This window comes from Mixophyes fleayi, chromosome 6 (genome assembly GCF_038048845.1).
Source record: "Mixophyes fleayi isolate aMixFle1 chromosome 6, aMixFle1.hap1, whole genome shotgun sequence".
Classification (NCBI taxonomy): Eukaryota; Metazoa; Chordata; class Amphibia; order Anura; family Limnodynastidae; genus Mixophyes; species Mixophyes fleayi.
Genome location: NC_134407.1, coordinates 168,972,689 through 168,998,409, shown reverse-complemented (window position 1 = coordinate 168,998,409; position 25,721 = coordinate 168,972,689). Strand labels below are relative to the sequence as shown.

The following is a 25,721-nucleotide window of genomic DNA, read 5'->3' as shown; positions in this document are numbered from 1 at the left end:
TATTTTTGCCCAAAGATACAGTCTAGACTGAAAACTAGACTAGCTATAATTGTATTGTATATGCCGCTTCTGATAGACAGCAACAAATCATTCCAGACTCATTTTAAAACAAGGTTGCTAAGCTTGCTAGGTGTTAAAATAATGTTTCCTAATAATGTGTTTGATATATATGGTCTTTGCATCATAAAAATACATTGATTGACACATTTTAACTTTATTTTCATTTTACCATGTTCAGTAGTGTCTCAATAAGTATTTTTTATGAGCGTCAAACATTATATTTAAATGAGACAATTTTCAATTTTCTGAACAGCATCCCCATTGTTATCCTCCCTCTTTGGGATACTCTATGAAAGTTTATATAAAATAAGTTGGTTATGTTCTAGAAGGTGAAGTAAAAAATAAGGTCCACACAGTAAAGAGAGCTAGAATATAAGAATCATAGTGATAGACTGGGACCTTTTCTACAAGTCCAGAATAAATTATTTTGTCTAAGAATATTCACTGTTAAATTTTTATATATAAACCCATAAACATTACTCAACATTCTCTGACGCTTGCTGAACATGTTATAAAAAAGATTCTACAGACACAAAGCTTCTGTATTTTAAGCATATACTGAACTTGACTGGATTCCTACACACAATTACCGATGGCCCACAGAATAACTTCAGCTGGATCCCACAAAAATATCTTTCTGGTGGGTTTTCTTTTTCCTAAAATGAACAGTCACTCATATCATAGAGGCTCCCATCAATCTAGTCATGGAGGATTCTACAAAATCCATGGACGACCACATTCTACTTTTCAAGAAGGATCCCATATGTCCTATCATAGAGGATCTAATATTGTTCACAAAATAGGTTATCATATGTTACACCGTGGAACGTTTCATGCTTTTCAGCATGGTGGCCACCACAAACCGTTGTATGCCCATCAAGATACAAGCTGCGCATTAGTTTCCTTGAAACATGGATACACTGTTCAGAGTGATAGCAGTAATTTAAGTACCTTTAAAGAACATGGTGGTTTCGCCATAAATGAAAAAGAGACTATGCAACTTCTGAATAAAAGGCTATCCTCTTATATGGAAAAGATCAGATCTTTGGAACAGGCGAATGCACAGCTGGAGAAGAAGATCTGTGAGTGGTATGAAAACAATGCTCCTGACTTGCCTATTGACCAAAGTCGGTACTCCAGGAATATTCAAGATCTCCAGAATCAGGTAAAGTATATGTAAAAAAACATAAACAATTCATATTTTGAAAGAAAAATTTTGGATATAGAAAATGCAGCAAGATGTAAACATATTCAGGGAAACTTATTAAGGCTGTTTAAAGATCAACTTCTCTGCCAACTGTCTTTTTTCCTGTAATAATGAATAGTGAATATTGCATATTGAATAGACTGTAAATATAGCAATTATAAAAAAATGTGACATTGTGGGCAATTAAAAGAGAACCATTGAAAATAATATAATGAAGAGTACGTATTATTAATGATGTAAATTCAGAGAGTATTTAGTAAATGGTCAAACATCAAATGGACAGTGTTTGGGACACGTTGGGTACCAACCAGATGCACTGTGGGCATGATTCATCTTCGGACATATGTTAGTTTGCATAGCATTTCTTGTGTGATTCTGCACTGCGTATGCCCACCAATGGACATTAGACCAATGAGCGCAATTGCATCCAATTCATGTCAAAATGCAACCGACTGCCTACGACTTGAGTAGCGGAATGGGGGAAGGAAGGGGCGGACTAACATTGGCCATGTACATTAAGAGCATTCCAATGCAGAAGCGGCTGATTCAAGCTGTATATTTTACACTCACTGCAGGGCAGGTGTAAATGCCGGTTGGTAGTGATGACTGACAGAGCATAGTCTTTAAATTAAAAATTACACATATGAACGCTAGTAGCTATCACAGAACAACTGTATGCAAAGATATACTATAAGAATGCATTGTATGTACAGTATGCATTGAAATCATCTTCATGCATGTAAATAAATTTGTATTGAAAATAAATATTTTTAAATATTTATTTAATTATTATACTGTTAAGAAAAAAACCTGTATTTTTAATTTAGAATAAAAAAATGATTTATGCTTTCTGATATGAACTTTTATTGTACATGCACATATGCATATACTGCAGTCTGGTATGTGTGTCTATGTACAGCAAGTTATGTTTAGACATATCATATATCCACCTAGATTCAAATTGAAATGTACAGTCATGGCCAAAGGTTTTGAGAATGACACAAATATTATTTTTTACAAAGTCTGCTGTCTCAGTTTTTATGATGGCAATTGGCATTCACCCCAGAATGTCATGAAGAGTGATCAGATGATTTGCAATTCATTTCAAAGTCCCTGTTTGCCATAACAATGAACTTTATCCCAAAAACAACATTTCCACTGCATTTCAGCCTTGCCACAAAATGACCAGCTGACATCAAGTCAGTGATTCTCTCGTTAACACAGGTGAGAGTGTTGATGAGGATAAGGCTGGAGATCACTCTGTCATGCTGATTGAGAATAACAGACTGAAAGATTTAAAAGGAGTGTGGTGCTTAAAATCATTGTTCTTCCTCTGTTAACCATGGATATCTGCAAGGAAACACGTGCTGTCATCATTGCTTTGCACAAAAAGGGCTTCACAGGCAAGGTTATTGCTGCTAGTAAGATTGCACCAGAATCAACCATTTATCGGATCATCAATAACTTCAAGGAGTGAGGTTCAATAGTTGTGAAGAATGCTTCAGGGTGCCCAAGAACATCCAGAAAGCACCAGGACTGTCTCCTAAAATTGATTCAGTTGCGGGATTGGGGCACCACCAGTGCAGAGCTTGCTCAGGAATGGCAACAGGCAGGTGTGAGTGCATTTGAACACACAGTGAGGCGAAGACTTTTGGAGGATGGCTTGGTGTCAAGAAGGCCAGCAAAGAAGCCACTTCTCTCCAGGAAAAACATCAGGGACAGACTGATATTCTGCAAGAGGTACAGGGGTTGAACTGCTGAGGACTGTGGTAAAGTCATTTTCTCTGATGAATCCCCTTTCAGATTGTTTGGGGCATCTGGAAAAACGCTTGTCCAGAGAAGGAAAGGTGAGTGCTACCATCAGTCCTGTGTCATGCAAGCGTGAATTACAGAGGTCTTCAAAAAGAAGGGTCAACACTGCAAATATTGACTCTTTGCATAAACTTAATGTAGTTATCAATAAAAGCCTTTAACACTTATGAAAGGCTTGTAATTTTACTTCAGTATACCATAGCAACATTCAACAAAAAGGTCAAAAAACACTGATGCAGCAAACTTTGTGAAAACCAATGCTTGTGTCATTCTCAAGACTTTTGCCATGACTGTATGGTAAGATACGCAAGTATTTGAATACAGGCGGAAATACGCTCAAGTTGCAGGCTCTTTTTAAAGATGGAACTTGTGTGCAAGTTACGTTCAGACTTGAATCAGGCTCTAGGGCCTGATTCATTAAGGAAAATAAGTAAAAAAATTGAGTAAGTTTTCTCCAGGACAAAACCATGTTACAATGCAAGGAGTGCAAATTAGTTTATTATTTTGCACATAAGTTAAATGCTGGCTGTTTTTTCATGTTGTGCACAAATACTTGATAGCTTTATTTGTAACTGAAATCTGTCCCCACATTTTAAATTTACCTCCCTCTCCAATGCAAAATGGTTTTGCCCAGGTGCAAAGTTACTCATTTTTTTGTATTTACTTTCTTTAACAAATCAGGCCATATATATTTAACCTGATCATTACTATTCTTGCAGATCCTCTTTTATCAAATATAGGATGTGTGTGTTCAGTTCTTTGGATTCACCTCTATATAGCGGGAAAACAGAAGTGATGTTAAAATTCAGTTTTAAAGCAAAAACTAATTGTCTCAATTGATCAACACAAAGATTAAAGGAAATTACTTGGCAAAATGTACAAAAGATAAAATTGATAAAATGTGGCCTGTCTCTAATAAAATGCATCTTATAAAACAGCACAGTAAAGTACTCCTCTTCCCCCTTACTTTAACAAATCAAAAAACCTGTGTGTAAAAGAAAATAGCTAGAGGGATGATGCTGATAAAGCATAAAACATTAAGCATTTTAATTCTGCTTGCTATGACTTCATTGGCCTGGCTAATGATATTGACTAGGATATTGAATAAGATAGTGAAAGTCAATCACTCAGGGGGGCGTACTCCACACCCCCTCCCTATCACAGATTGCATGACATAGAAGAACCACTTTCTTAAGCCTTTCTTTAGTGTCTGCTTTTGTCTGTGGAAGGATAGAAGTGACAGGAAGAGAAAAAATCAGTTAAAAAATGTAATCAATATGATTGCTGACTCAGGTACTTCAATTATAACATTACAAAATGTGATAGGTAAAGTAAATACCAAATAAGTGAATGTGACTTTGCCTGTATTCCTCCCTGTCTTAGTTAGACTAATGTAATGGGAAAATGTGTTTCATAGTTACTCTCTAAATGAAGATTTATTGAGTGACAGATCAACAGGATGTGTGCTTTGTCTCGCCATTTTTTTTTTTGTATTATGCCAAATTTGTTTATTGTCCCTGTATGTTTTATAGATTTCTGCGGTTACCACAGAGAAAGCAAATATTGTCCTGCAGATTAAAAATGGCAGGGCGACTATTGATGACTTTCCCAACAAGTGAGTCAACAAAACATAATTAAGGGTGCAAATGAAAAATGAATACAGTGCTTCTTGAAGCAAATATAAAACAGAAATGATTAAAATCTGCAGATGCAGGTTCCATATCGATATATATGAGTTGACCCTAGTATACTGAGTTTACTGAGATTGAAAACACACTGCGCAAGGCATTTTTATCTCTTTTTGACTGTGATAGTTCTGGTTTCATCAAGTCCAAATGGGCAGGTTTATTAAAAAAAATTATATTTGAATGTGAAGAATCAGAAAGGACGTAGGACCTGTATATCCAGGCTCTTCCAAGTAGATGCCTAAATTATTAAATGCAATATGGGATAATCCACCTCTTACTTTGAGAAATAAGGTTTTAATATAAAAAACATCTCGTGGAAGTTTGATGTGACTTCTAAAATATTTGTAATTTAAAGTAAGGGGAACATTCCTTATAATATATAAGCAGTTGTTTAAAAAAATGTATTTTCATTGCCATTTTATTAAAAATTAGTATATTTTTTTTAGTTTATGTTTTTGTAATTTATCTTACCAATGTGACAAAGAAAAGCTGTCATAAAACTATCTGAGTAGATTAGTGGCGGATCTAAGGGGGGATGATCCCCTCCCTCCCTGGCAGCACAAGCCTATCTTTAAATTGTGTCCCAGATCAAAACAGGGGGAGGGGGCAGGGCCAATTGCAGATGGAGCGGGGCCAAACATAGCCAGCCAATCAGAATGGAGGGGGGCGTACCTATGCTAAATCGCCTCCCCCTAAAAATAAAGTCCAGGCCTGCCACTGGAGTGGATTGTGGCCCTCTGTGTCATTAGGGGGAAGGGCTGGGTTGAGGCCAAGTGCATGGGTAAAGATAATTTTTATGAAAACCTCTAGATGTGTTCGGTGTGGTATTATATCTGTCTGCAGTAACTAAGAGGATTAAATAATGTGATAAGTGGTAGGAAACTAACTGTATGAACAACTGTGAAGACATTTGGATCTGCACTGCTTGATGTTATTAAACATGTGCACCCTATTGTCATCTCAGCACATGTTTAGGAGCATTCCCACTTCCTGATCTATGAAAATACCCTGTAAGAGGGTTGCACTTATATGTACGGGTTTGTGGAAGAAAAGCATTTAGTGTAAAGAGTGAAAGTCACATACAAGTCCATCCTTCTAACACTTTAGGACCACCCTCTTCATTAATTTAAACTTTTCTTTTTAAGAATATACTGGTTTGTTTAGCTTCATTTAAACTATTCAAATATCTGTAAGTTTCTTATTTCTTAGTTCATTAAAAGTTAATTTTATATTTCATAGTATAACATAATTAACATCAAAACCAGATACTCATCCCAAAATGTAATTAACTTCCAACACAGTCATATGGCCCAAAGAGATGTATAATGTAGTGCTTCAACCTCTTTTGTGCAACATACCCTTGTGCACAAATTCTTAGTTTGGAAGAAATGGAGGTGGGAGAGGAATTACAAAGATAAATATTAGGGGACTGGCATAATTTAGAGGTTTTGAGGTGACCTCCAGTGTCAGATATAATGGGCCTTATTTATAAAGAGCAAAATGTCCAAGGTGCAGTGTGAAAAACCTCCTTATTTGTGCTTAGGAACTCATCGAGGTGCAATGGTGCCAAACCAATGTGTTTTGGTCTGTACACGTGGCAGCACGGTGGCTAAGTGGTTAGCACTTCTGCCTCACAGCGCTGGGGTCATGAGTTCAATTCCCAACCATGACCTTATCTGTGTGGAGTTTGTATGTTCTCCCTGTGTTTGCGTGGGTTTCCTCCGGGTGCTCCGGTTTCCTCCCACACTCCAAAAAAAACCATACTAGTAGGTTAATTGGCTGCTATTAAAATTGACCCTAGTCTGTCTGTCTGTATATATGTGTGTGTTGGGGAATTTAGACTGTAAGCTCCAATGGGGCAGGGACTGATGTGAATGAGTTCTCTGTACAGCGCTGCGGAATTAGTGGCGCTATATAAATAAATGGTGATGATGATGATGATGATTATGTACATCCAGTGCATGTCATAAATAAGTTCCTATATGTGACATAGTCTAGGGGGCAAATATATCAAGTTCCGATTTTGAAAATCCAGTGATTTTCTCGCGGGTGTTTCATCCCACAGATGTATTACAGTGAGATTTGATGTAAAATCGCCAGAGATGTGTTTCTGTCAAAATCGCTATTTACAAAATTGATAGAGATCAAAGTCCTGACTGTTTGCCACTCTAGCTATACAAGTCTCAAATGTATGAAGCTGCGATTAAGCAAACTCTCTCAGGTTTGCTTTAAAAATCGCTAGCAGCATGTTTAGTAAACATATCACTGTTACACTGTCTGACTATATAGCCAGTCACCGTGGCTGCTGACAAGCTGTTGACATAAGAGAAAGAAATCAGATTGGTAAATATTTTGGGGGTTATTATTTTTAATAAATGTATGTGGTATGAATGAGAGTGTTTAGTGTATTTATTGGGGTTTTATTATTTATATTAACAATGTGTGGTTGTAAACAGGGTGTTGTGGTTTTGTAAACATTTTGTGTTGTGGTACTACAGGAAGCAGCCAGCCATGGGTGTCGGGGCATGTTGGCACTTCTGGTTCTCCAAGTGCCAGCATGCCCTGGCTGCCATGGGTATGCTGGTGCTTGCAGTTATACAAGCATCAGCATGCCCAGAAAGTTTAGGGCACCCTGGCATGGCTGGGACTTGTTGTTCCACAAAACAAAATGGCGTCTGTTTGTTTTTTTTCACATAAATTTTGCCGCTATTACCCTACTACCCACAGCCCCCAGGGGTAGGAAGAGCCATAGTGCTTTCAGCACTGGGCTGGTTATTCCTAGAGGTGGGGCCACCTTGTTTTTTGGGCAGACCCTACTCCCTAGGGAATCCAGGCCAGCGCTGAACAGCCTGGGGTTGGTTGTCATTATGGCAGGGGGACCCCTGCCGCGTGTTCCCCTGCTACACTGCCACCCACCCCAGCTGGTTTGCCTAGTGCTGGTTGAGTGAAAATCAGGGGGACAGATTTTCACGCAACCAGCAGTAGGCTGGCAGCACTAGGGTTAATAGTGGTCGGGCGGGAGGACCCCACATTTTTTTTTAAACTTGTATTTGTTTTTAAACTTTAGACAACTGCGGGGACCTGCGGCTGTATAGACAGGCAGTGAAACAGTGATGTGTTTACTTTACACGCTGCTAGCAAAGCAGAGTGTTGTATATGGGATTTTTAGCCTAAATACAGGAGAGTTAGCTAAACACGGAGTGTTTGACATTGCAGCAAATGATTTTAACTTGCTGAAAAAAATCAGACCTTGATACATTTACCCCTAGGTATGATGGGGAGAGTGTTGCCGAAAGAAGAGTTTAATATTAATTTTATTAACTTATTTTATTAATGTTTGACCTTTTTTTTTAATTATGTTTCAAAAACATTTATGTATTTTTTTACAATTTGTGGGGACCCTATAGTGAGTACAGCCTCTGATGGATCATATTAATATTATTTTATCCTGTGTTATTTGGTTACTCTATATTTAATAGCATTAGTGGTGGTGTTCAGGACTTCACATATACTGTTTTTAGGACCCCCTCTTTACAGGGGATTCCTGGTGACATCACCATAATGTGAACAGGTTACCCAACATTTAATGATGCATTCATTGTGTGCTAGATGCACATGCATGGTCATAAAGGTAGGAATTCATAGATGCAAAGATGAGTTTCATGGTGAGGGTGCAGTGCAATTAAAAAGAGTTTTCAAAGTTATAAAGATGGCAAAATAAGGGTGCAGGAACTTAAGAAGGATTTGTGGATGTATAAATATGATTTATGAAGCAGGGACAGATTTAAGGGGCAGCATCAAAGAGTTACATGAGGTATAGGAGTATAGGGAAGGGCAGTGCAGCTGATTACACAATGTGTCAAAGAGATAAGCATGGTGGTGACACATGGTATTTTGTAAGGTGATGCATAGTATACTTATGGCTAGTAATGGGATGTGGTATATATGGTGAGATGTGTTATTGAATAGGGACATAAAAGGAAGCTGCATTTTCTTGTGAGGTTGTGTTATGTTATACACTATAATAACAGCATTGTACCTGACACCTCTATCTGATACTTTAGAGGGGAGGTTGATTTTGAAAACATAGTGATGTCTGAGTGCGTTCAGTATGAGTTTGTTGCCTTATGTAATTTAATAGTATGTTAATTTGCATTTCAACAAATGTTGTAAAGATTAGGCTCCCTTTGTGCACGCTAATAATATGAGAGGTCAGCTCCCTGCTTCCCAGCAGAAGCAAGGACAGAATTACTTGAGATGTCGATGGACTTGATGCCAGACCACAGATAAGTAATTATTTTATGAGATTCCACCCAAAACATAATAACCTTAACAGTTGGTTATATTTATAGTGTAAAATAAAAATAATTTAACAAAAATACCTATTTAGTATGATGAAAGCACAATACACACTAAGATGTAGAATAATTCAAATAAAGCGTAAAATAAATCGGTAGTGCAACTCACTCTTTTATTTACTCTCTTGATTTGTCAACACACCTACATATATTGTTCAAGGTATGAAATGGAGCTTAGTCTGAGAAGTAGTATTGAGGCTGAAGTAAATGATCTGCGCAGAATCTGTAAAGCGTTTAATGACGAGACAAGCATCCTGGAAACTGAGGTTGAAGACCTTCAACAGGAGCTGTTGAGAATGAAGAGGGATAGTGAACAGGTGATGTATGAAGGACTTTATTGAAACTATGGTGTTGAATACTAGAAGCATTTTATTTTAATACAACAGTTTAGGTAAAGTTGGTCCAGAAAAATTAATTTTTACATGCATGCATTTAATATATGATCTTAAAAAAATGTTTAATTCATATGTCCATAATGTTGTAGGAGATGAACTATTTAACTTCTCAGCTTGGTGCCAGAGTCAGTGTGGAGGTGGAAGCAGCCCCATGTACAGATCTAAACAAAGTATTGACTGAGATTCGAGATCAATACGAAAATTCAATTGAGAAAAACCGACAAGAAGTTGACCGTCTGTTTATACAAAGGGTAACTGAATACTAGAGTTTACAAGAGTTATAAAAAATGTCTAACTATTCTTGTGTTCTCCTTCTAATATTTAATCACCCTCTATACTTCTTGGTCTGCTTTCCTATCCCTGTTTTCTTAAACTTAGGCCTACTACTCACTGATTACTATCATCACTCTCGCTCACTGTCCCACAAATAATTTGATCTACATTACCATGTTACTTGTATTTTGTATTCATTCAATATGTCCGTCTTTGTTTTTTGTATCATGTTATGTGTTATGGATCACTTCTTTCTGTATATGACATGTATGGCAATGCTGATCTTTTGTGGTGCCTTATAAATATAGATAATAATAATAGTAATAATAATAATAATAATAATAATAATAATAATGAGAATAGCCTAGATATAAAACAAATAATAAAAAGTGACTGAGAGCAATATTCCTTTGGAACATTTTTGTTATTAAAATTATGTAAGTCGGCAGATGGTTGGCACCCCGCAGGTAGTGTAATATAAGATTCCACAGACCCGCTGGTATAGTAGAGAGACAAACGTCCCCTCCAGTAGTGTTGGAATGAAACAAGAGGCATGAACTCGTGGGTTTTTTCTGTTTGTCCATAGCATAAGGTTTTACCGATAAGTAGCGTAGTGTAGGGAAGTAATGCCACAAGACCTTTAATATGCAATGTCATTCAACATGTTACAAAATAAATAACAATTTAGGTATCTTGTTTTAACAATAACAACACTGTGCAAACATAAATCACTGCAACACATAGGTCACTGAATAAATATGTCTCATTGGGAAATGAGGTGCTAGTGCTTATCTGAATTGGGTTTCACTGGATAAATACCTTGAAACACAAATGGATGTTAATGGGATAATTAAACAATTACACTAATTGCTGCTGCAGCAGACTATTTAAGCAAATCAATCACAAGAGACTTACAGATGCAACAAGGGTTAATCCAACTCGATCAAGTTAGATGCATCAGAGGAAATGACTGTAGACTAGGGCAATTTTGCAATACTCAGACCCCCTGGGGGTAAATTGTAATCCACAGGTTAAAGCAAAGTTTCAGTTGGATACATGAAGTGTAATAACTTGTAAATGATGAACTCAGAAATCAACTTGAAGCATCTGTGACTCCTGAGCTTGGTATAAGAAACAGTAATTCTGCACCATAAAGAATTTCTAGTGTAAGGAGTACAATTTTCACTCAGTAATCCTTCTAGTGGAATTAGCAAATTTCTCCTAGCAAGTGTGGAGTTAAACAACTTGCAGATCTATCCTCAGTAACCACTTCAGACACTTTCACAATAGAACAAAACTTCCGATGCGATATAGACAACATCTTGTGACAAACCATTTCTCTCTATGTCCCTAGCACACTGAGTCAGCTTGCAGATAAACTTTAAATAAAGCAGATTTGGCTAGAATAAACTTTTCCTATAGACAGCACAATATCCTCTCAATAGCAATGTTACAGTCCAGATTAGAGATTTTAATAAGACAGCTTAATGTCTCATTTGTTTTTTCTTTTGTTTTTGTTTTATGTTTTCTTTCCACAATAATTTGATTCACTTTAAAAAACATTCAAATATGTATATATGTTTTAATCACATTTTTCTTCATTTTTTTATTTTTACTTTTGCAAGGTCAGGTGAGAAATAGTTTACAACTGACAGTATGAGTTCACATAAATCAGATACAAAAATAAGGAAACAGTGTCTACGACCAGCGTAGGGGTAGAACTTAATACATCATCAAAAGGATTATAAATAAGAAGAGTGACCTAGGTTTTCCTTATAGAGTAGACAAAAACAGAAAAAAGAAGAGTACAAAGAATAGAAAGGGAGGAAATAGAGAGGAGGAGTGGCAATATGCAAGTTAGGAAATGCAAGAAGCAACCAAAAAGAAGAAATCAAAAGAAAAAAGAGACAAAAGATAAAGGAGGGGGAAAAGATGGCAGTATTTAGTTATGTGAATGGCGAGCTTGAAGAAAAGAAAGCCACTGGTCCCAGACCTTGGCAAAAGCTTTTGATGATTTCAAATGATGCTGTCATATATTCCATTCGCTATGTCTGCCAAACTCTATTAATTATAGTCTGGAGGGAGGGGGAGGTTTGCTGCCGCCAGTCCGCTGCTATTTGGCACGTAGCTGCCGAGAGTATGTGTCTAATTAGCTTATTCTGATGTCAGGATGAAAAGGGGACTCCCAGAGGAAGAAGAAAAATTTTTGGCTTTAGGGGGATATTCACCTGAGGAATCAAATGAATCAAATGGTTGATCTCACTCCAGAAACGTGTCAGTTTTGGGCACGCCCACCAAATATGAAGGAATGTGCCTTCGGGGGAGCACTCTCGCCAACACCAATCAGAAGAGTCAGGGAGTATTTTATGAATTTGCAAAGACACATAGTAACAGCGATACAACACCTTATAGACGTTCTCCTTAATTCGGATGCAGATAGAACTGGAGACAGCATTTTCATGTATCTCGGACCATTCCTCATCTTGCCAAGTTCTCTTTTCCAGGCTAGTTCATGGGTGTCCCGAAGGCCTAAAGTAGGGGGAGCAATTTCATAATATAATGAGACCTTTTGTTGAGGGTTGGCGTAGACAGAGAGATTCAAAGGAAGTAGGTGGGCGAGATGAAAGGCAGTCTTTGACTGCATTGTGGAAAAGGCGCAGCTGTAGAAATTGATAGAACTTTTTTGAGGGGATGTGAAAGCGAAATTGAATGCCAGAAAATTGAGGAAAGATCAGGGAAGAAGTTAGATGGTTGACATATCTGACTCCCCGTGAGTGCCGCGGCTCAAATGAATTGGGGAGTCATCCTGGAGAAAAAGCTGGGAAGTTGAAATAACAGTATTACTGGAGAGGGATGAGGCGAGAGGCCATATTTTTGAGAGAAGGAGCCCCAGATGGATAGAGAATGTGAGATGACTGGGTGGAGTACGAAGCATTTTGGGTGACGAGCCCTTGGGAGCCATAGAAGAGAAGAAAATGAGAGCAGTCCCAGACCTTCAGCCTCAGTTTAGACCAGAATCTGAAAGCTTTCAAGCCACAGCACAGAACACATTGTAAGTTGGGCGGAGAGGTAGTATCGCATGAAATCAGGAATCCCCAGTCCCCTCCCCGTGAGGATCTCTGAAGAACTGTAAGTCAGACCCTGGGGCGTTTGCCCGACCAGAAAAATTTAGAGACGTGAAATTGGAGAAATATAAAAACGTTCGGGGGACATGGAATAAGAAAGTCTGAAAGTAAGTATTTGGTCAAGGAGACAAAGGGAAATTTGCTTGAAAAAGTTGGCGGCGATAAAAACTCCTAAGTACTTGACTTTTTGGAGGCGCGACTGAAATGGGAAAGAACTCTCCAGGAGTATCTTATTGAGGGTAGAAACATAAAAGTCCAGAACCTCAGTCTTGTCCAAGTTCATCTTTTAGCCCAAGAAGTGGTTATATATCCCCAGCGTGGCCAGAAGGGGAGATATAGAAGTAGTAAGATGAGTGATAGACAATAGGACATCATCAGCATAGAGTGTGATTTTATGAGTAGAGGGCTCCAAGGGAATGCCATTTATCTCCTGATTAGCTTGGCAGCCAAAGGCTCAATAACAAGAGCAAATATAAGATGAGAGATAGGACAACTTTGACTCGTGCCATTCGAAATAGCAAAGAGTTCCAAGGTAAGACCAGTCACAGAGGTCATAGCAGAGGGAGAGCAGTATAGGGCCGAGTTGCCCTACAGAAACCTCCCAGAGAATCCCATTGCTCCGAGCACCTTGTCCAAAAAAGACTAGGAGATGCGGTCAAACGCCTTTTCAGAGTCAAGCGCCATGAAAAGGGAAGGGAGGTTATCGCTATGAATTGCGTGTATCAAATCAATGACCCGTCTAGTATTATCAGGGGCTTGACGCCCTGTAATGAAACCTACCGGGTTAGGATGGCCAATGGAAGGGAGTAGTGGGCTCAACCTGGAAGCTAAAATTTTTGTATATAGCTTCAAATTAACGTTGAGTAGTGAAATAGGCCTATAGCTAGCACAAAGAGAATGGTTTCTCCTCGGTTTCCAGATAACAATATTGGTAGCCCTAGTGGTAGCAGAATCAAAGCCCCCTCGAGTACTTCATTAAAGAATTTTGTTAGGTGCAGACTGAGAACCCTAGCAAACTTTTTGTAGTATTGTGGGGTGAGGCCATCAGGGCCCGGAGCCGACGAAGCTTTTAGAGACTTAATGGTCTCCAGGTCCTCAGACAGGGAGATATCGGTGTTCAGAGTAGAGTGCTGTGTTATTGTGGGGCAGGTGTAGGGAGGTTGTACAGAGAGGAATAAAACTGTCAGAATTCTCTATCGCCGAAAGGTCATAAGTGATGTCGTCTGAGGACTGTTGAATTGTATCAATATGATTCATGGCTAATTTTTTTGGAGTTTTCTAGCTAGCACTGAGTCTGCCTTATCCGCTTTATCATAATAGCGCTGTTGGAGTGTCTGCATAGTGGTGGCCGCTCAATGGGAAAGGAGAGTGTTAAGCTGACCCTTCAGTGAGTCTATCTGAAGGAGCAGGGCATGGTCATAGTGGGTTTTGGTGCCTGTTGGGGAGCGAGGTTATTATATATTCCAGAGAATACCTCCTCCACAGCTTTTTTCTTGGAGATTGTAGTCAGGCTAATCAAATGACCTTGAATAGTGGCTTTATGGGCCTCCCAGATAATCCCCGAGGCTACATCAGATGTTGAGTTCTCCAGGAAATAATTAGAAGTAGAGGTCTTATTATCGAAACAAGTGGATTGGTTAAGCAGGAAAGAGTCATCTAAGTGTCATCTACTATGTTGTGGGAGCAGTTTAATGAGATGCAAAGGGAAGACTACACCCGAGTGGTCCAGAAGAGGGGGTGTTACCCGCTTGAGTCATGTGATGGGTAATTAAATGGGAGACATGTAACATGTCCATACATGTATATAATTGATGGGGGGCCAAGAAGTGGGTATAAACTCTGGCATCAAAGTTACAAAGCCTCCATGAGTCATATAGACAGTGGTGAGTGAGCAGCATGGCCAAGGGGGTGCAATCAAGGGAAGAGGGGCACCCCACAAGGAGGAGAGGGAACCTGTCCAGGGCGGGATCAAGGAGTACACTGAAGTCACCACCAATGATAATATGACCTCGCGCCAACTGCTCAATATATTTGAAAATTTTAGTGAAGAACGGCTTGTTTTTGGTTCGGGGCATAAACGACAGTGCAGGAACAGAGCAGAGGGTGCCACCAACCAACAGGAAGCGACCCTCCGGGTCTGCACCAGTATTAGAATGAAGAAAGGTAACTTTGAATCAAAATAGCTATGCCCCGTTTCTTACAATCCGCTGAGGCAAAGAAGGTCTGGGAAAACTGCTTACCCTGAAGTTAGGAGTGGGTTCCGGTAAGATGTGCTCCTTGCAGAAGAACGATGTCTGCTCTCACTCTCCTACAGGTGCCCAAGAGGATTGTGCGCTTGCATGGGGAATTGAGGCCGTTCAGGTTGACAGAATTTTTTTCTAAAGGCATGGCAGTGAGAGGAGCCGAATCTTAAGAGTTTAGTTAAACACAGGTGAGGGAAATATAAACTGTTAGTTTGTCTTTGGTATAAGAACAGGTAGAGAAACGGAAAATAGCCAAAAGAAGGAAAAAGGGAAAGGAAAGAAGGAAATAGCCCAACTGGGTGAAAACCCTGAATGAAAGGATTCCTAAGAGGATTCAAAGACATTGTTGAAAAACTAAGCATGGTGTAGTGAACAATGTCAGAGGGTGTGTGGGGGGTAGTCCTAAGACTAAAAAGAGAGGCCACCAGGATCCGGGGACCCACAATAGATTTTTTAAAGAAAGGTTAAATGAGTTATATCTAACAAGAGAACAAGGTGCTGAGGTAGCAAAATATAAAATAAACACTTAAGCAAATATACAGGGGGCGGTATAATATATCAAATAATATAATGCAATATGAGAAGACATACATTATGGTATGCTTGAAACACAACAAAACTGAAAAACAGTGTCAAAACGTCAAACTGTACGATCTACTTAATAAGAAATTTAGGAAAAATTATGTCTGGAAAGCGAGGCGACGAGCTCCAGCTTTTGATGGAGATCCACCTGTAAAAACAAATCAAGTGACGATAATATGTTAGCAAAAGTCATATCATGTGGTTCTGTGTCTTGTGGACGTCGACTAGAGGCGGGACTACTCAGGCTGGGGAGGGGCTGAGGGTTGGGCCTTTGGAGATGCAGACTGGAGAGCGTACGTCCCGAGAAAGATGTCCAGCTTTGAAAGGATGTCCTGACATTGATCCAGTGTTTTAACAGAGTGAAAGAAATTGGCAGCAGAGACTTGGACCTGGAACGTAAAGCACCAGCGGTATCGAATATTTTGCTGGCGGAGAATCCTAGTGACTGGTTGTAGGTCTCTTCATTTTTGGGATCGTAGAAGGTGCAAGGTTCTGGAACATATGGATGTCCATGTCTCGGAAGGAGATGACAGATTGGTTTCTAGTAGCTGTAAGGATGCGGTCCCTAGTGCGGAAGTAATGTAAGCGAACGTATATCGTGTTGGTCGCTGGTAGGCGTGGCTCTCAAAGCCCGATGAGCCCAGTCCATGAGACAGTCCGTATCAGAGAGATACGGAAGAAGATGGAGGAGGGCCTTGAGAAAAGTTGGGAGATCCGTTACGACAACATCTTCTGAAACATTTCTGATGCAGATATTGTTGCAGCGAAAACGTTTTTCAGAGTCCTCTTATTTTTCCTGCAAGGCCTCCACAATAGCATGAAGGCGAGAGAGTTCCTTGTCCAGTGCAGACTGGGAGCGGCAGAGGTCATCCATTTTTTTATTCTAGGTTGTCCGTCTTGTTGCTCATTGATTTTAATTCGAAATTGAAGTCACACACTGCTTTTGACAACTCTTGATGGAATGCCATCTTAACTCCTTCGAGAAAATAAGTCATCACTGCTTTTTTTTTTGATCCGAAGAAATTGGCCAACGCCCCTGTCGTCACTTTCTTTGGTTTGTTTGACATTATGAGAGCAGCAGGAACAATCAGGCAGTGCAGTGAAATAAAGATGGCAGAAAAGGGTGAGAAGGGTATAGGGAGGGTTGTGGGAATTTGCACACTGAGCTCAGCTCATAATGGAAGTTTCAGAAAATCAGATATCAGAAGTAAGGCTGATTGTATGTCTGAACAGGTCTGACACAAGAGAACAGTCCTATGTAAGCTCCAGATGGCAAAGGTGTAAAACTAGTCTGGGTTGTACACCGGAAACATGTAATATCAGTTGTAATAAGCTGGGATAGTAGGCAGCCAGGATGCTATATGCCAAATCAGGGCTGAGAGGCAACAAAATCCCTAAGATAGAAAAGTGTCTTGAACACTGACATCATAGACTAGTCCCAGGTATAAAACGATGAGGCAGTGTAACCCAAGGTACTGACCTAGAGAGAGCTGGAACAGTTCAGGCTGCTTCCCTACCAATACTGCACACACAGGCTTAGTGGATCAGTAGACCTCAATGCTTTGGTTGTTTGAAAATAGATCAGGATACCTCTTTTGATGTCCAAACTATGAAGTTTTGCCTAATGGGGCTCTTGGGGATTTGGTGGTCCACAGCACAGTCAGGAGAGGTCAGGCACATCAACATGTCTCCTAAATGTAGTCAGCCGAAGGAGTGCCTCTTCGCAGCAATCTTTCTCTCCCCAAGATGGTGCCACATCCCTCACTGTGGCAGGAAAGCCGATGAGCGTGCAGATAGCAATCAGGCACCCCACTAGTCACCATGTACCAGGACAAGGATAAACAAGTGTCAGCGATGTTTCACTTGTTTTACTTTATTAATTTGAACATAGCAAAGCAAAATAAACCATAAACTTATCTGTCTTCATATGAGTCCTGCTGACATCTGATAGGCAGTGTGAGGGCTGTGTCTTTTCTTTTACTCCAAAGATGCTTCCTTCTGAGCTGGCTTTTAAAGCTGGAACTTTAGCTGCAAACATCCATTAAGGCAACAGTCCAGCACCAGAAACCAGTGACTCCTTGTGGGTAGAACCTCCATGATCCCAGGCAGCGGTCACACAGCACTACTCACAGCAGCCAGCAACCACCCGGTAGCCTTGGGCTGTCTGTTTTTGGCTCCACCTCTTTCCCCTAAGAATATCCTGGAGCCTTCTAGTACATTCCGGTGCTAAACTGCCTGTTTTTAACTGGCTTTTTGTAACTTGTTGCAGTGTCTAACTGTCTCTAAAATGCTTCTAATGAAATATGAAGCTGTAGTGTGCAGTCTGGAGCTCTAGTTCACAGTTTGCCCACCCCAAAAAGGATGACGCCATTAGCATTGAACTTTCCAGAGACATTCTGGGAGATGTAGTTTTCTCAATGAGTGCATGCAGTAATATACAGTATCTGTTATTTTCATCGTATTAGATCTATTTTATTTTATATAGTCTAAATTTAAATTCTGATCTTATTGATCCTGTAGAGGAGTGAGTTTACTTGCAAGGTGGTCCCTGCTTCTGAAGACCAGCAGTCTGTTCTGGCTGAACTCATTGACGTAAAACACTCTATGCAGACCATGGCGATCAAGTTGCAGAATGAGCAAAACATGGTAGGTTGAATTTTCAGCATACTGTAAGGTGAAATATAAGACAGCAGGTATAGGACTGCATCTAAAAGTATACAATGCTTAATTAATGGCCCTGTCTGCTTGAGAAACAATCAGCAGGATATTATTTTAAAATGAGTGCAGTTAAAAGATGTCATCATTGGTTTACGCCAAAGTTCAGGGTAATTCAATAAAAAAGTGGAAAATACTAGAGCAGACAAACATCTCCCTGAGGTAATTTAATGTTTGGAAATATGAGTGATTTGTTTGTACCTACATTTATCTATATATTAATTATGTTGATTGTATTGTAGATATCAGTTCTGGAGGACACCGCAGCAGAGAAACATGCTTGCTATGCTTCAGAACTTGTTCAGCTGCAAAATACAATTAAATTTGTTCAATGCCAGTTGGGGCATATCCGATCTGAATTGGAGAGCCATAGTCAAGAGTACCAACTTCTCATGGATCAGAACACCCATCTGGAGCCAGAAATTGCCATATGCCAACGTATGTTGGATGGACATGGCATACAGTGTGCATCAAAAAATATCAATTCATTATTGTTGAGGCAGACATAAAGCAATCAATATATAATTATATGACCAATAGTGGTGACATGGACATACAATAAACAACATAACACCAGTATACTGTGAATAGTCCAGTGAATGAATGGTTAAGGAAATTTTCTTGTTTAAGATGATGGTGTATGCAGAACATACTATGTAAGAACTATTTTGACACATGTAACATCATCATTACTATGAGTACTTTTAACATTTTGGTTTAAAGATTGAAGCAATAGTTAGAATTTGACAACCAAAAAATTGGAGAGTTGCAGAAATTACCAGTGATTGAACGCACAAAGCCAGTGATTAAAAAATGTGACTTACTTTAATATAGAACAAAGGCAACAGATCAACTTATATAGATGGTGTATGCAAGCAAATGTTAATGCTTTAAAATTGAAAATGTTCATTCACTGGTAATGTTCATTCACTGGACGATTCAACCTATATACATTATTAAACATACCTATAGCCGAGTACATACACATGAATATTACGTTACACACAACAAACACAATAATAAAGTGTGAAAAAGTGGCAGGATACACATTTGGTCTTATTTCTTCATTCACCTCAGTGTGTAATCCCTGTTTGTCACCCTATGTTAACATAGCATTTTATAGTATCTTGTAAGAAACATTTTAACTGCTTGATGATAAGTTCACACCACTATATAAAGCAACTATTATATAAACATGGTGAGAATCTGTCCCATATTGTAATAACTCCGGACTGCAGTGAAGGCATTGTTTAGTGGAAAGTGGGTGAGGCCACATAGAAAATGGGAGTGGTTGGACAGAAAGTGGGTAGGATTGGCCAGCTTGAGATGTAGTTTGTGGGAATCTGGGGTTGAGGCTCATTTTGCCCAATTTTGCCTGCATAAATGTTGCAGGTGTTATGTAAATCATGAATCAAGTCATGTGTCAGATCATTTTCCACCTTTAAAGTGGCCTTGCAACCATTAAAATTCAAGTGCAAAAACAAATAGACAAATTTTAGGAAAAAGAAGTGAAAATAAAAAAACCTACAATACCATGATTGCATAAGTGTTCACACCTGTTTGCGGAAACATCTTTTGCTTGTATTATAGCAGTGAGTCTTTTTGAAAAAGTCTCTATCAACATTACATACCTGGACTTTACAATTCTATCTCACTCATCCCTGCAAAAAAGTTCAAGGTCCATGATATTGTAAGGGATTTCCTGTGCATAGCCCTCTTTAGGTCATTCCAAAGGTTCTCAATGGAATTATGGTACGGGCTCTGAGTGAGCCATCCCAAGACTTGATCTTACTATTCTGAAGCCATTCCTTGATTCATCTTCAGCTTTCATGCAAGCAGGTTTCTTTCATACCAAAATATCTTGATATTTGGAGCTATTAATTATACCCTCTATCCTTACTAGAACCCCTATCCCGGGTGAAGAGAAGCACACCAAAGCATGATGCTGCCACCACCATGCCTCACAGTAGATATGGTGTTCTTAGGGTAATTATCTTTCTTCCAAACATATTTTTAAGGCCAAAAAGTTCAACCTTGGTCTCATCAAACCATAAGACATTTTGAGGTGATTGAATGTATTTTGTGCATAATTTAGATGGCCTTTGATGTTCTTTTTGCGAGAATAGTTCATCTTGCCATTCGACCCCATAGTCCTGACATGTGGAGAATATGGTAGATTGTTGTCACGTGCAGGGAGTCACCAGTTTCTGACAGAAATTCCTGCAGCACCTTTAATGTTGCCGTAGGCCTCTTGTTAGCTTCCCTGATGAGTTTTTCTCCTCGTTTTGTCATCAATTTTGGTGGGACATCCTGATTTTAACAATGTCCCCGTGTTGCCACACTTTCTCCAGTTGTTGATGGCAGTCTTCAGAGTGCTACATGGTACATGTAATGCCTTTGAAATTCTTTTATACACCTCTCCCAATTGGTACCTTTCAAGAATGAGATATTTTTTCCTTGCGGACAAAGCAGGATGCAAATGATAGGATGCAGCCAAAAAAACTACAAGGAAATCCTACATTAATAGGTGATCTTTATTTGGGGTTAATCACAAACACTTTCATTTCTGGCAAGTGTATGCCAATTGTCCTTGAACATGATTTGGATGTGGTTGGTTACCTCTGAACATAGCTAAAGCCCCATTATAAAAGGGTAGGCAGATTTATGCAACTGTGGTATTGTAGGTATTTTATGTTCACTTCTTTTTCCTAAAAAATGTTTATTTGTTTTTCACTTGAAATTTGTTGGTTGCAAGGTCACATTAAAGGTGAAAATGGTCTGCCGCAATTTATCTTGATTTCAGGATTTACATCACAAATACCAGCGATTTCAGTAAAGGTGAGACTTTTTATAACCACTGTATGTGTTTATAGAATGTGATGACTATTTCTGTTACTTTCTCTGGCTGCAGTCACATGATCATCACTGCTTTAGTTTTCTTTATTTATAAATAAGTTTAACTTTTTAAACAATTCCTCAAGAAGACAAACAACACATGATACTTTAACTAATTTTGACATTAAAACTAAAACTAAATATCTAAATAGTGTCTTTAGTTTTTAAGAAACTAAGCCCAGTGGGGTACAAAAGGTTGCAGAACACCTAGAAAGCTAAAGCCTTGGACCTTTTATTCAGATACATACCATATGTATCAAAACACATCCATTGTTAATTAAAACCCCATATTCTTCTCTCTGTCCTTTCCTTTTGATATATTCACTTATTTCTAAGATGGTGTAAAGTATGTGATAAATCTAATAGAGTTATGCATTAGCTATTTTGTGGTTTAAGGAAACAAGTTCCTACTTTTTCAGCTCAGGCAGTGCTTAAAGGCAGGACAAGAGGGCAATTGCCCTCGTAATCTTAGAGATGAGGGTGAGCACTGAGAAGATGATGACACTTCCTTCAGCGCTGTATATACATGTAGGCTGTACTGCTAGACCATGAGCCTTTTTCTGCTGCTTGCCTCCCAAATTTTGACAATCTTCCTCTGGTTCAGCTATCCAAACCTCATGAATGATGGAAAACAGATTGCATGCTTATAAAATCTTATATCTAAAGTAGTGTTTAACTCCTGTCCTCACACACCCCAAACAGTTCATGCTTTTAGTGTTTCTTTAATGATGCACTGATGACTTAGTGTGCTTGGCTGGGTCATTCATTACCCTACCTGTTTCTACCATAAATGCTCAAAAGATGAGCTGTTGGGTGTGTGTGAGGACTGGAGTCAATAAACACTGACATAAAGGAACACTAAATAATAGAGTGTATCCAATGCTTAATATATATGTTTTTCTGTGCTAGTATTTTTTTGATTGTGGTGGAAATTCACAAATAAAGTGAACTAGACCACCACTGCATTTATTTAGCACAGTATGTGACTGTTTCTAAAGTAAGTTAGTGGTTTATTTTGTTTGCAGCCATTTCATAAGCTGTGTTTCACTTTTCAGCTAGTGCTCAGACAAACAAAATGCACCCATAATTAGAGAAGCTATAGGAAAAGTGGATAGTTTAACTATTTTATGTATGGGACTAATCGTCAAATGGGCGTGATCAACATAGAAGGGACTTCCTATAAGGCACTTAATACAGGCTCTAAGCTGTCTAATATTTTGGACATTTGAAATGAAAACACAAGTTGATTCCAATTAAATGTACCTGTCATCTTCACCCAATGAAAGTTGTCATTTGTAGGTCGAACCAGTATTCAAGAGTAGAGATACTAGAAATGGCTACATATAATTTCTCGAATCAGTTTGTTGATTCGGTACACAAATGTGAAAATTCAGTGAAATTCCTCAAATTCTGGATTGACTAAAAAGCTGGAGCTAAGTTTGAGAAAGTCGAATGTGTTTGAGCCAATTTTGAGCACGTTTGCACCTGTTCACCTGGTTTGCGCAGAGTCCAGCAGCTTCTCATATGATCAAGCCTATTCAAACTTAAATTGATATATTTTAACGTTTTTTTGAACCTTGAATGGTGAATGCAGGCCCCAATTTTCAAGCTGCAAATGTGAATTGGGCTCTATTGGCTATTGTACTACGAACATATTTATGGTCATCAAACTGATCGAATTTCATACTGGCTACAATTTTTGAGTATCTGCATTCATGAGAACATAACCTACAAATCAGTAGCATCGCTGAGGCATACGATTTAAAATTGCTTCCTCTACTATGTGTTGACAACAGAAACAATTATTACACACTTATTCCTTTTTTTCACATGTAATTTTGAACATTTGGTGGCCACACTTTGAGCATGATATTTATGTATATATCCCAATAAGAAAGGTCCATAAAAAAATACATCTGTGTATTGAAGTGACTTCTAGCCCACAAAGTGCTGCCACTCTGATCATGTTCTTGTGATTTCAAAAATTAGAGCAACAATGTTATGATGTCTGTGTGATGGTTCTTGAACTGTATTGTCAATAATATATCTTCTGTAACACTCTTTATGCTCTCCTATATTATTATGATGTCTACAATAAAAAAAAATTGTCTCATGCAAACTGTTGCTATTATAATTATTTACACTTAAAAGTAAAAATACTTGTGCTTGCTAAACGCCAAAAAGGAAAGTGAAGGTGTTGCTCTATCAAACAATAAGATTATAGCTATAATTTATCTCGGAAAAGAGAAAGCTAGCATTTGATTGCTTGATATGAGCAACAGATCCACTTTTCCTTTTTAGAAGATTTGATAAATCTACCTCTTTAACATTTGGTCAGTTGAATGGATCTAAGATTAATTTGGTTAAGTTTTATTATTGCTGTGCTCGCAATATGAATGTATTGATACAGTAGAGCAGCCCAGTTAAGCCTATCAAGAAAAAAAACCTCACTTGCACCGCAGTGTAAATATGGAAGTGCTGCATGATTGGGCAGCATTGTGGCTTAGTGGTTAGCACTTCTGCCTCACAGCAGTGGGGTCATGAGTTCAATTCCCAACCATGGCCTTGTCTGTGTGGAGTTTGTATGTTCTCCTTGTGTTTGCGTGGGTTTCCTCCGGGTGCTCTGGTTTCCTCCCACACTTCACAAACATACTGGTAGGTTAATTGGTTGCTCTCTAAAAAAAAAATTTACCCTAGTCTCTCTATCTGTCTGTGTGTGTGTTAATGAATTTAGACAGTAAGCTTTAATGGGGCATGGACTGATGTGGAATTAGTGGCACTATATAAATAACTGATAATGATGATTAGTGGCACCATGTGACAGGTGCTGTTCATCTCAAACAATAGTGCTCCATCCGTATCTCTCCTTAAAGATTTTTGAAGATTTGCCTCAATGAACAGCGCTGCAAGATATTATTAACACAGTTAACAAAGATAAGCCAGATATCACATCCTGCCATAGTAATGCCACTAGTCATTGCCATAATTATCATAATTATTATTATTATTATTATTGCTTTGTTAGATGCCACAGACCAGGGCCGAACAGTGACAAAAATAATGCACACATACAGGGCACACAAGATAGACAAACTAAATGTAGATGTTAAAAACAAGGTAGGGAAAGCCCTGCACATGACAGAGCTTACAATCTTGTGGGAAAAGGGCAAGGCTGAGATTAGAGGAGCTAGTGTGACTCAGTGTGGCAGGGGAGTGCCAGTGTTAGTTATATCGATGGCAGTAGGTTACGTTCTAATAAAGAGGTGATTCTTCGGAGAGAATTTAAAGATTTGAATGCTGGGGTAGAGTGTGATTGGGTTTGGAAGAGAATTCCATGAGGAGGGAGTGGAATGGGAGAATTCTTGTAGGTGGGAGAGAGAGGTGGAGGTCAGAGGTAAAGCTAAAGGGGCGTGAGGGATAGTATTTCAAGATGAGGTTTGCAGTGCATTAAATGGTTGTGTTGTGGAAGGCTTTGCAGATGAGGGTAGGGTAAATAAATAAGACTAAATTAAATAATTTGCATTGGCATCTGGAGGATATGGGAGCCAGCATAGAGATTTGCAGAGTGGTGGAGTGGGGAAAGAGGAAGATTAGCTTTGCCTCAGCATTGTGCTTCAGCCCAGAAAAACAGCGGTTTATAGTCAATGGCTTAACTTCCATTATAATTTATTTCTCTTAATATAGAATATACAATAAAAAATGATAAATACTTTTACTTGAAAAAAAAACATGTTTTTATAGAACTTCACCAAAAAAATAGCTTATTTGAAACAACATTTGCAATAGCAAACAGTTGAAATAGAAAGAAGGTCTATACCACAGAAACTTTGTGAAAAGGCACAAAAATATTTATAGATATAGAAAAATTGTTCCTATCTGTAACACAGTCCTCTACAGTAAAAATAGGCAGATATATCTGATTCTGAAATTTTGCAGCCTTTCAGCAACTTATGAATTAATTCATAAATCAATGCAATTTTCATCAAAAAAATTTGACAACGAATTTAAACACCCACTGGAGAATCAGGCCAATCATAGTATACTAGTTAAAAGCCCGTCAAAATGACAGTAAAAATTGAGAGTGTTTTTTGAATGTTCATACTGTCCTTTCATTAAGTGCTCAATAACAGGGGCAGATCTTATTGCACCCAATTTAACTTTACCCTTGTGCCAGCATTGATTGAATAGTTTTCAGATGGCTGCTCATCTGCAAAATGCTTAGAGTGGCAAAATTCACAAATACTGTTCATGGGATCACATTTATGAGCATTAAGTGTGAATGTAAATGTGTGTGTTATTAATCCGTGCAATTGCGTCATTACACATGGAGTACTAATCGCAATCGCAGGGTAAAACAATATTAATCAA

The 25,721-nt window shown here is 38.7% G+C and overlaps 1 protein-coding gene across 1 annotated transcript; it reads left to right on the top strand.

Moving 5' to 3' along the window:
* The first annotated feature begins 721 nt into the window (after window positions 1-721).
* LOC142095387 (keratin, type I cytoskeletal 19-like) lies at window positions 722-20,634 on the top strand. Its single transcript, XM_075178338.1, has 8 exons — window positions 722-1,225; window positions 4,612-4,694; window positions 9,286-9,442; window positions 9,610-9,771; window positions 18,264-18,389; window positions 18,701-18,896; window positions 20,362-20,444; window positions 20,554-20,634. The coding sequence occupies exons 1-8, from the start codon at window positions 722-724 to the stop codon at window positions 20,632-20,634; spliced, it is 1,392 nt and encodes a 463-aa protein (XP_075034439.1).
* Window positions 20,635-25,721: the final 5,087 nt, after the last annotated feature.